The sequence below is a fragment of the Gekko japonicus genome, unplaced genomic scaffold (genome assembly GCF_001447785.1).
Source record: "Gekko japonicus isolate JY-2015 unplaced genomic scaffold, Gekko_japonicus_V1.1 scaffold502, whole genome shotgun sequence".
NCBI classification, from domain to species: domain Eukaryota; kingdom Metazoa; phylum Chordata; class Lepidosauria; order Squamata; family Gekkonidae; genus Gekko; species Gekko japonicus.
Genome location: NW_015169186.1, coordinates 391,733 through 403,230, shown reverse-complemented (window position 1 = coordinate 403,230; position 11,498 = coordinate 391,733). Strand labels below are relative to the sequence as shown.

The 11,498-nt window shown below is 49.5% G+C and overlaps 1 protein-coding gene across 1 annotated transcript in view; it reads left to right on the top strand.

Annotated features, from left to right (window-relative positions):
* The window catches only part of TRIO (trio Rho guanine nucleotide exchange factor), a 236,019-nt gene that overhangs the window by 176,362 nt on the left and 48,159 nt on the right, over positions 1-11,498 (top strand). The window contains exon 36 of the mRNA XM_015416185.1: positions 10,777-10,872. Coding sequence (XP_015271671.1) covers positions 10,777-10,872 — 96 coding nt within the window. The remainder of the gene's footprint in view (positions 1-10,776; positions 10,873-11,498) is intronic.

Sequence of the window (11,498 nt, the reverse complement as noted above, 5' to 3'; positions counted from 1 at the left end):
CCCCCCCCGGGGTCTCTTACCAGGTGCTCTGGCACTTCAGGCATCCTTAAGAACTTAGGCCTCAGGTGGACAAAAAAAAACACCCTTTAAAATAATTCATCCCTTTAAAATAATTCATGTCTAATTTTGAAACCATAGATTTAGTTTTCACATGTAGTAGAATACTACGCTTCTGTGTGGCTTAAATGTCATGGGACAGCATTCGCTGCTCCATAATATAAACATTCTCTCTGCTTTTACCGCTGCACTATGTAATGGAGGGAAACTAGGGCTTAAAAACAGCCTTTGCATCTCATATTATAGAATCATAGAGTCGGAAGGGGCCATACAGACCATCTAGTCCAACCCCCTGCCCAATGCAGGACCAGCCTAGAGCATCTCTGGCAAATATTCATCCAGCCTCTTCTTGAAGGTTGCCAGTGAAGGGGGGCTTACCACCACCTCCCCCTAGGCAGCTGATTCCACCTCTGGACCACTCTGACCGTGAAAAAGCTTTTCCTAATATCCAGCTGATACCTTCCTGCATGTAATTTAAACCCATTGCTTCCGGTCCTCTCCTCTGCTGCCAACTGGAACAGCTCCTTGCCCTCCTCCAAATGACAGCCTTTCAAATATTTAAAGAGAGCAATCATGTCCCCCCTCAGTCTCTACTTCTCCAAACTAAACACTCCCAAGGCCCTTAGCCTTTTCTCGTAGGGCTCCGTCTCCAGACCCCGGATCATCCTCGTCGCGCTCTTCTGCACCCTCTCGATTTTGTCCACATCCTTTTTGAAGTGAGGCCTCCGGAACTGCACACAATGCTCCAAGTATTGTGCGGCCTGACCAAGGCAGTATACAGAGGGGCTATGACCTCCTGCGATTTCGATGCTATGGCCCTTTTAATACAACCCAAGACTGAATTTGCCTTTTTTGCCACCGCATCACACTGACTGCTCATATTCAGTTTACAGTCCACCATTACCCCAAGATCTCTTTTGCATACACTACTCCCCAGAAACATATCCACCATCCTGTATTTGTGCTTGACATTTTTGTGGCCCAGATGTCATACTGTGCATTTATCTTTGTTGAATTGCATCCTGTTCACAACTGCCCACTTCTCCAGAGTATTCAGGTCTTGTTGAATTTTAACTCTACCTTCTTGGGTGTTTGCTACTCCTCCCAATTTGGTATCATCAGCAAATTTAATGAGTAGCCCTTCTACCCCTTCATCCAGATCATTGATAAAAATATTGAAAAGTACCGCCCCCAAAATGGAGCTGCGGTGGCTCAAGTGGTTAAGACGCTGAACTGCAGGCTCTGGAAGGTCGGTAGTTCAGCAGTTCGAGACCCGAGAGCGCCGCATGACGGAGTGAGCTCCCGTCTGTAGTTCCAGCTCCTGCCAACCTAGCAGTTTGAAAGCAAGACATTGCAAGTTGATAAATAGGTACCACTTCGGTGGGAAGGTAACAGCGTTCCGTGTGCCTTGGTGTTGAGTCATGCCGGCCACATGACCACGGAAACGTCTTCGGACAGCGCTGGCTCTTCGGCTTGGAAACGGAGATGAGCACCGCAACCCTAGAGTCGGATTCAACTGGCTTTCGAGCAAGGGAACCTTCACCTTTTTACCGGCCCCAAAACCGAGCCCTGGCACTCTGCTGGACACCTCCCTCCAATCTGATGAAACGCCATTGACCACCACTCTTTGGGTGCAGTCCTCTAACCAGTTCCCCATCCACCAAACTGTCCAATAGTCCAGCTCACAGCCTTCCATTTTGCCCTTCAGAATGTCATGGGGAACCTTATCAAAAGCTTTACTGAAATCCAGGTAAATCACATCAACAGAGTCCCCACGATCCAGGAAGCTCGTCACACAATCAAAGAAGGAAACCAGGTTGGTCTGACAAGATCTGTTGGGGACAGAGCCATACTGACTTCCCCGGATCACTAAGTGGTCCTTCAGATGCTTCATCCTTCTTCCCTTTCTTAAAGCTTGGGATAACATTCGCTCTTCTTAAAGACTGGGATAACATTGTGCTCCTTTCTCTTGTATTTAGAGGATACAGGGGTTTTTTGTAAGCTTCAGTGTCATCTCATGACTAGTACACTTTCCTGGCCATAAGCCACCATTCTGAGTGTAGCGGGGGTTTTGTTTTTCTTTTAAGGTTTTCTTACCCTCCCCCCATCCCTTTTGTGGTTTCCTCCAGTGGAGTTTGGTCTTCATAAAGGCAACCACATCCTGGACAGCAGTGGGGATTTCCCACGTGCTCAGTGAAGTGGCCTCCCCCGATGCAGAGAGTGGTGTTGCCAGAGGCTGAGAAGAGTCCCCCCCCCCCCCAGAGCTTAGAATCCTTCCCACTCTCAGAAGCAGCCAACTGTTGGGCCCAGGGCAGCCAGCTGTGGCAGGGAGGCTTGTGCCAAAGGAGCAGTGCCGATGAGCCGAAGCACCACCACCCCTTCAGTGAGTTGTGGAATGTGGGGGGGTCCCTGTGTACATACTCAGCATTTCTCTACAGAGCAGTGAGTGCTTTTGGGTCGTTATTCTGGGACAACCTTCTGTAGGTGGAAGGCTAGTCCAAGTGTGGTAAATAAAAGGGAGCACAGGTTTTGGCGAATGAATTGCAAGCCGGTTATGCATGGGGTCGAGAAGGTAGAGAAAGAAGTCCTTGTCTCCCTTTCTCACAATGCAAGAACTCCTTGTGGGCACTCAAGGAAATTGCTGAGCAGTCAAACAGATAAAAGGAAGTACATCTCCACCCAAACAGTAAAGACCACGTCAAATTCACTGCCGCAGGAAGTGGTGGCAGCTACAAGCATAGACAGCTTCAAGAGGGGACTGGATAAAGATCGGGAGCAGAGGTGAATCAAGTGGCTCTTAGCCACAAGGTCTAGATGGGACACTTTGTCGGGGGCAATGGATGCACTATATTTTGGGTGCGGGGGGGGGGGGCACGATGGGAGGGCTTCTGGAGTTCTGTCCCTGCTGGTGGACCTCCTGATGACACCAGGGTTTTGGACTGGAGGGGCCACTGGCCTGATCCAACATGGTTTCTCTTACGTTCTTATGACCTGAAGCAAAACCAAGCGACAGCCATACAAAGGCAGCTTGGAACCTATGCCCGTCTTCGGCCAGTTGCCTTGTCAGCCAGAATCTGCTCTGCTTCAAACAGACTTGGCTTAACTCACGTAGAGATTAAGGAAGACCCCTGTTCCGTTAAGTGATTAAAGAGTGAAAAGGACACGTGTTGTACAGTAAGGCTACCAGTTCCGCAGGGCCTGTAAAACGGAGCTCTTCCACCAGGCTTTCGAGTAGGAGCCACCTCTGACGAATGAGCTGTCGACAGCTGGACTATTCTGGCCACAATGCTGCTGGCATTTGGAACAACTTCGGACTCTGCCCTCGCCTCATCGGACCACCTCATTGAAATTTGCCATCTGTACTTAATCTGCACTTTATGTAATTAGTTTGTAATTTGGAATTTTATCATTGTATTTATTGCATTTTATCGTATTTTAAACTGCTGTACGCCGCCTTGAGCCTGCCTGTGCGGGCAAGGCGGGATATAAATTGAAATTAATAAATAAATTAAATAAATAAATAAATAGAACCACAGGCTAGTTCTGCTTGGTGTAGAGCCAGTTTGGTGTAGTGGTCAAGAGCGGCGGGGCTCTGATCTGGAGAACCGAGTTTTATTCCCCACTCCTCAGGCAGCCAGCTGGGTGACCTTGGGTCAGTCACAAGTTCTCTCTGAGCTGTTCTCTCAAGGGCAGTTCTCTCAGAACTCTCTCAGCCCCATCTACCTCACAGGGGGTGTCTGTTGTGGGGAGAGGAAGGGAAGGTGATTGTAAGCCACTCTGAGATTCCGAGTGAAGGGTGGGATACAAATTCCACAATTCTTATGGGAGCATCGCAGCAAACATTCAGGCCTTCCCTTGCCTGTCTTAAAAGGGCCAAATGTTGATTGGTTCTGCTTATACTTTTTTTTTGGGGGGGGGGGAGACTCTTTGCCTCGCCTCTCTCTGTTTTTGAAAGCCTGCAGCACAGCAGTTGGGCCAAACATTACAAAGTTGCCCGACAAACAGAGGCATATTTTGATTCACATTTGTTTCATCCCTACTTCTTTCTGTAAGACTTAAATTATATTCTTGCATTTCACCCTGTCCTTGTGAGATCCTTAAACTCAAAAGGATTTCTGCCACTGATCTAGCCACTAATGACATTGGAGAGTCCCATTTTGGTCAGCGACAAGCAAGGGGAACCAACAAGGAGGTCATTATTCTGTTATTCCCAGCTTTGTGGCCTTTGAAGCTACTGTTTGTTTACATTCATCAGGGTTAGGGTTTTCAAATGATGTTCCAGAAGAAGGTGAGTGTTTATATTCAGGCAGGGTGAACTCAGTTGGCACAGAGTGACAGTGAGCTCAAACAGGCTGTGCTTGTGGCCTCCTGAACGGCTTCTGTTCTCTGGGAGTACTTTGATAGCCAAATGAATGTGGTGAGGAAGGATTCTTGGGAAGTACAAAGTTTTAAAAATCCTGCTTTCAGGTGATGTTTGCAAAGCCACTTCATCTAGGCACGAAGGGGCAGTTGTTGGCCTCAGGCTTTCAAGTATCCACTTCACAGACTGCAAGAGAGCAGATGATGGAAGGCAAAGTCTTGCATACGAGTGTGCATTCGGTATTTTTCGGGTATCATTTGAGCTAAATACAGATATTTGTATTCAGCTACTAATATAGCTGAGTCTGATTTTTTTTCTCGGCTTTTATTCAGGTGTACCAGCTGTGGCTGGAGCTGGCTGGCTCCTCTTCCAGCTCAGTTTAAACTGAGCTGCAAGAAGAACCAGCCCAGGATCGGCCGGGGCAGTACAGAGCTGAGACCTCCCACCACCCCAGCCAATCCTGGTCTGGCGAGTTCACATGGAAGGCTTCTAAAGGGACCGTGATATTGGTTTCAATGGAAGATGGGAGCACCTTCTTTGGGGGTCCATAGAATTGGACTCCCCAGGTCCAGTGTTTTTGAGACTTGGGCAGTTTTTTCAGAAGATGCACCAGCAGCTATGCTGCAAATTGGGTGCCTTTACCTCAAAAAAACAGATACCCCCAGACAATGCTCCCTCTAAGCTGTGTGAGCAAAAAATTTTATTATGGGATGCTCTGGGGGTTCTCTTAAACAGTTAAATCAATGGATAAAAAGATTAAAAACTTAGCATAACCGACTATGTTCAAAGTAATACTAGCAATTTAAGATTAACATTTATATAAGCTTATTGTTATGATCTCCTACACTTGGGGTTTTAGTTAGTAGTGGTTTTCTTTCCTTTCTCTCTAGATGTAGTTACCCCTTCCCACTTTTTCGTTGTAGTTTGTAGTCTATTAAAAAATGCAATAAAAAATCCCCTCCGGGGGGCCTAAAAAAAAGAAAAAGTTATATTTTTTGTGTTCAGTATACCTGAACCCAAAAAATGCTGAGTTGGGTTTTTTTGCATACCCCTAGTTCTCGCTCTGAGGTTAGGAGGGCATCTTGGAATGTGATTCCCACCAATTGCTCAAGGAGGCAGGACTAAACTCTAGAACCGCCTCTCTCCCGGGTGAGCATTGCCCTGGCTCAGTTTGCTTCCTGCCTCCTTAGGGAGTGCAGTTTTGGGGCAAAGCTCCTTTGCCCTTTTTTTTACTTGCCTTTTTTCTAGGGCAATTTCATACCTGATGGAGGGGTTTTTTTCCTAACCTCTCCAGCTTGTCCTTCTTTCTCTTCACACCTTCTTTTACATCTGTCCTGGTTCAGGTAGGCACCTGGGGCAATAGGCCTAGTCCAGAAACAGTCCAGGGTTAAAGCACGGCTAGTCCAAAGTTCAAGTGTCAAACTAGAAAGTCAAAGCCAAAGAGCACATGCCAGATCACACTCCAAAAGCACCCTTTCTGGCTGCTTTTATCAGGAGTCTTCCAGGGATAGGTGCAAATCCTCAATGGCTGAACAGCCTACAGGGTTGTCAGCCCTCATCCTGCAGCGACTCCATCCCGCAGGCAGAGGCTGCCAGCCGCAGACGACAGCATTGCTCCTGCACCTCTCTCGGGGCCCACCTGCTCTGGCAACCCCGGGGGAGGGGGAGGCTGGCGGGCCTCTGCTTCAGCTTCTGGTCCCGAGCTGCAGGCTGAGACTGCCTGTCTGCACCTGGCGGTGGGTCTTCCTGCAGCACCCGGTGGCTGGGGCCAGCTTCCTCCATCTCATCCAAGGAGGTGTGGGCAGGCAGGCCCACAACACCACCTCCTCTTGGTTCTCCTGCCTCTTTTGTCTTTGTGGTTGTGTCTCTCCCCCCCACCCCACCCCACTTCCTCGGAGGAATGTGGAAGAGAATGACCCAACGGTGAGCCTCGGAGGCTCTGGAGGGATGTAAAAGAGACAGGTTTATCTCTGAAAACGATGGAGACCCTCTCCTCCTTCCTTCCTTCTGTCTCCTGTGAAGAGAACTCCCTCACGGAGGAGTCTAGCCCAGAGTGGCCGAAGAAGAGTGCCATGGCTCAAAACAAAACAACAGCACTTAAGAGCATGTCATAAAGAAGCCTTGAACATGGCCTGTCAGGCGTCATGGCCCCACTCAGTTGCCAGTTTGGCCCCTGAGGGCTGCTCTTGGGCGGTCAGTCCAACTCTACCCCTGAGGACCTGGACCGGGCGCTTCAGGACGTGGTGGGCTGGCTTAGACTGAGCCGATTGAAATTGAATCAGACGAAGACGGAGGTCCAGTGCAGGAATCGGAGTGGATCGGGGTAGGGATCCCACTACCAACCTTCGATGGGGCACCAGTGGTGCCAGCGCCAAGGGTCAGGAGTTTTGGTGTGCTCCTGGATGCCACCTTAACAATGGAGGCCCAGGTAGCAGCCACTGCCAAATCGGCCTTTTACCATCTACGGCTGATTAGGCAGCTGGTTCCCTTCCTCGAACGCAATGACCTGGCAACAGTGATCCACGCTATGGTCACCTCGAGATTAGACTACTGCAACGCTCTCTACATGGGGCTGCCCTTGTCCCAGATCCTGTCACCACTCAGCCGTCTAGCCCAGGGCATATGGATGTCAAAAGAAAAGACGATGGACATCAACACTTTGGAACTCAGAACCATCACGAAAGCACTCGCCTTCTTCCAGGCAGAGGTTAGGGACCAGCACATATCCCTCAGGACAGTTTTTCAGCCAAGGCCCACATCGAGCCGGGGGGGGGGGGATCCTTTTCTGGGCAGAGAAACGCCTCTGATCCATCTCAGCAGAACACATCTGGGGGACTCCCAAACATCCAGACAGACCTTTGATGGAAACAGATTCTCCATCAAACGAGAGATCTTCCTACTAACTGCAGCCAAAAGTGGCTCTGTTTGCCTTGTCCTCCGTTCATCACGTAACTACATTTTCCTCCAGATACTGTCTCCCTCCGTCGGAATGAGTAGATGCTTTAACCTCCCCGTGGTCCAAGGGACTCCTGTTTTATGCCCTGCGTCCCTCCCAGTGATCCCAGACTCTGTGAAAGGCGCACCAAGAGGAGGCTGGGGTGATCTTTGTGGCTCCGGGTTGGCCCCACAGGCCATGGTGGACCTCTCTCCGTTCAGTCCCTCTGGGAGATTTCTGTGAGCCCAGACATATTGCAGCAGGGGCCGGTTTGTCACCTGGATCCAGATTGGCTCCATCTGACCACGGGGACCTTGAAAGAAATGGGCTCCTGCACCTCGGCAGCTCTTCAGAGGTTGGTCGCAAAGACCGTCATGGCTTCCAGGAGGGCCTCCCCAAGATGCATCTGCAATGGTACGTGGGAAAGGAGCTTCTTGAGGTGATGCCAGTGCAAGCATGTCAACCCCCTTTGTCCTGGCCTGAGCCACCAGTTGCCCCCCCCCTTGAGAGGGCGTTCGTCAAAAGCCACCACCGAGCATTCTTTGTTGCCAGATAGCAGCTGTCACTATGGTCCTACCCGACGTAGCTGGCATCCCTTAACCAGACATTCTCATATCTCCTGCTTCATCCAAGGGGAGGAAGAGCAGCCCTCCTGTGGCCCACAGATTGCCTCCATGGAGACTGCATGTGATTCTCTTGGCTCTCACTAATCCTCCTTTTGAGTTCTTAAGGGAGGTCCCCCCTGAAATGGCTGTGCACAAAACCCTCTTTCTCACGGCAGTCATTTCAGCTGGGAGGGTGTCGAAACGGGAAGCCTCGTCGGCCCGGAAAGGCCCTGTGTGTCTTCCACGAGGACAAGGTGGAGCTCAGGCTGGATCCCACCTTCATCGCTAAGGTGAACTCAACTCTTCACAGGAGTCAGGAAATTTACCTCTGTTCCTTCTGCCCACATCCTAGCCCACCCCACGGAGAGAGAGAGTGGCCCTCAGAATCCGCCCCAGTGTACAGAATCCATCGGACAGAAGCAACCCCAAATAAGGGAAGAAGATGTCCCCTATCGGCCATTAGCGATGTCATTCGCCCGTGCATCTCCCATGCCTGCAAGGCAAGGAACGTTTCGGTTCCAGCAGGGATCACAGTCCACTCAGTGAGAAGCGCAGCCACTGCCGTAGTCTTGGATCATCAAGCTACAGTGGGAGAAATATGCAAAGCAGCAATATGGTCTTCAGTCTCGGCCTTTGTCAGATGCTACAAATGTGATTCCTTCTCAGCCGACACTCTGCCTTTGGGCATAGAGTGCTGCAGGACATGGTGGAAGATCATCAGTTCCCACCCATCACCTCTCCCAAGGGGCCCTCCTCACCACTGTGAGGGTCCCTTCTGCTCTGCGGTTAGGAAGGCATCTTGTGCCACCCACCCACCCACCACCCACCTCCCTAAAAAAAAAAGAACAGAGGGACATTTACAAAAGCAGGATCTGGAGTCTGACCAGATCTGTGCGATCCCTTTGCAGGGGGAGATGCCTGCTGGCTCTAGTCCTTCTGTAGCCCCAGTCATATCTCTTCTCTGGTTATCATCTGTTACGCTTCTAACAGTCACTTACGTGTCCTGGTTGTTGTTTTGTCGCTGTTCTGCTCCTGGGATCATTAGCTCATGAAGTGACCAAACTGGGCCAGGGTGACTCCCACCCGGGAGACAGGAAATTGAAGAGTCTAGTCCCGCCTCCCTGAGCCCTTGGTGGGAATCGCCCCTTCCAAGATGCCCTCCTAGCCTCAGAGCAGAAGGAACCCTCCCGGTGAGTCTCCAAGGTTCCATTCTGTCCCGTGTGCCTCTTAGATTTTGTTCTGGAGTGAAGGTGAATTTTCTGTGATGCTGCAAGAGAACACCTGTAGCAATCACCCTCCCTCACCCCGCGGACGTTGCCCTACAACTGTTATCCTTTTGGGGAGATATTTCAGGGTTCCTAGAGCCATTCCCCATGGCAGAGTTGCTCTGTGTCCAAGTTTGAACAGTAAATGAAGAGTGCTTGGAAGGCAAGGGGTCTGAACAGCAGGCTTCCGTTTCTCCGGCTGGCGTCTGTGTCCATTGAGTCTGTCAGGTCATGCTAATGTGTGTGTCACCAAATGGCCACCTCTGTCACTGGAACTCCCTTGCACCCTTTCTCAGTTCTCCCCTCTGGCGGCGGCGGCAGCACCACCGCACACCCCTCGGCTGTGTTTATTCTGCAGCTTTCTCGGTGTTTTGCTTGTTTGGGGTTTTAGAAATTGCTAAGACAGCTGCTGCATTGCTGTTCAACTAATTATTTTTGCTTTCTTTCCTTTCTCTTTCTTTTTTTTTTAACAACCCCCCCCTTTCTTTAGCATTATGTTGACTTATGTTCCATCTCTGCTTTGGCTCAGTTTCCCTACCTCTCCATTTAGTTTCTTGTGTGTTCTCGTGCTTTCCCCACTACCTATGTTCCTCTCTCATCGAAGCCAATTCCAGCACACTCACACTTGCCTGATGTTTTTTTAAAATTATGGGCCAATTCTATCCTGCCCCCATAGGAAAGGTTGAACAGAGTTCCATGCTCTGCAGCATTGTGCCCTGTTGGCTTAACGTGTCTGTCCACTGGTGAAGAACAGTGTGACCTGTCCTGCATGCTGTGCGTCTGTGCTGTCCTCCTAATATGAAGTGAAGTTCATATTACCATGCCTTGTTTAGCTTCCAGTTATTTAACGATACATGTAATCAGCAAACAGGCATGCATGTTTGCAAATTACTTAAAGCCAAGTTCAGTGGCCGCCACTCCCACCCAGAATCCTTTGCTGTCAGCACCTTTTATCCTCAGTTGCAGCCATAAATTGGCACCCTGTAGCTTATGGGGCCAGAGATCTTCTAGACTCTGCACTTGCCTTTGGGGGAAACCGATGGCACAAGGAATGGTGAGCAAAAATGACCCTGCTCCCTTTTAGAACGATCGATTGGCTGTCTAGTGTATTAGAGTATTCCCACGGTTTGATTTGTGTGGTCCTTTCCCCTGATGTTTGTGTGTGGAAGAGAGGGGGGGCTGGAGTGAAGGGGTGGGGGAAGAAGAAGAAGGCCCTGCAGCATTTTGGTGCTTCACGTAGCAGCTTTGACAGGCAAAACCGAGAGGAAGACTCTGTCCAGGGATGTTTCCCAGACATCCAGTTACTGATGGAACATTTATGAGATTCCTTCCAGCTATTCTCAGTGGACAAGATAGATGCGGGCTACTTAACCTTTATCAATACCAAAGTTTATTTAAACCTTCATACTGTTTTAATCGGGAACTGATTGGGAAAGAGGCAGAAGGAAACGTATTTCACTGCTTAGCAAGAGAACCTCAACAACAAATATGTGTATCCTGTTTGGATGCTGTCATTAATGTTGTGGATATCTTTTTCCCTTGTCCATTGTACAGACATCTTCTCGACTACTGGTACGGCCCACCAGCTCAGAAACTCCCAGTGCGGCAGAACTTGTCAGTGCCATAGAAGAGCTTGTGAAGAGCAAAATGGTGAGCCAAGCAGGATCAGACTAAAAGTCCGTCAAGTGCAGTCTTTGTTTTCCAACAGTGGGTAGCCAGTTTGGTGTAGTGGTTAAGAGCGGCAGACTCTAATCTTGGAGAACTGGGTTTGTTTCCCCACTCCTCCACGTGCAGCTGCTGGTGTGACCTTGGGTCAGTCACAAGTTCTCTCAGAGCTGTTCTCTCTCAGCCCCACCTGCCTCACACGGTGTCTGTTGTGGGGAGAGGAAGGGAAAGGAGATTGGAAGCTACTCTGAGACTCCAAGTGAAGGGCAGGGTGTATGAATCCAATGTCGTCTTCTCTTCTCTTAGTGAAGACCACAAGGAGTGCATGAAGGTTTCTGTTCAGATTGTATAAATGATCCACCTCTTACAAAATCAAACAAGTTGACTTTTTTGAATAATGGAGGGAAGATTTCTGTGCTGGGGAAGGATTGGGTCCTAAGGCTATGACATGTTAGAGTAGCTTTTAAATCTTGGGTGCAGTGGTGAGAACTTAAATGATCCAGTATTTTGGTTGGGATTAAAAGTTTAAAATGTCCCGCATAGGTTAAATGCCTGCTATTAAATTGTGTATTAAATGGACTATTCTGGAGATGTTGGCCGGCTCTTACTAA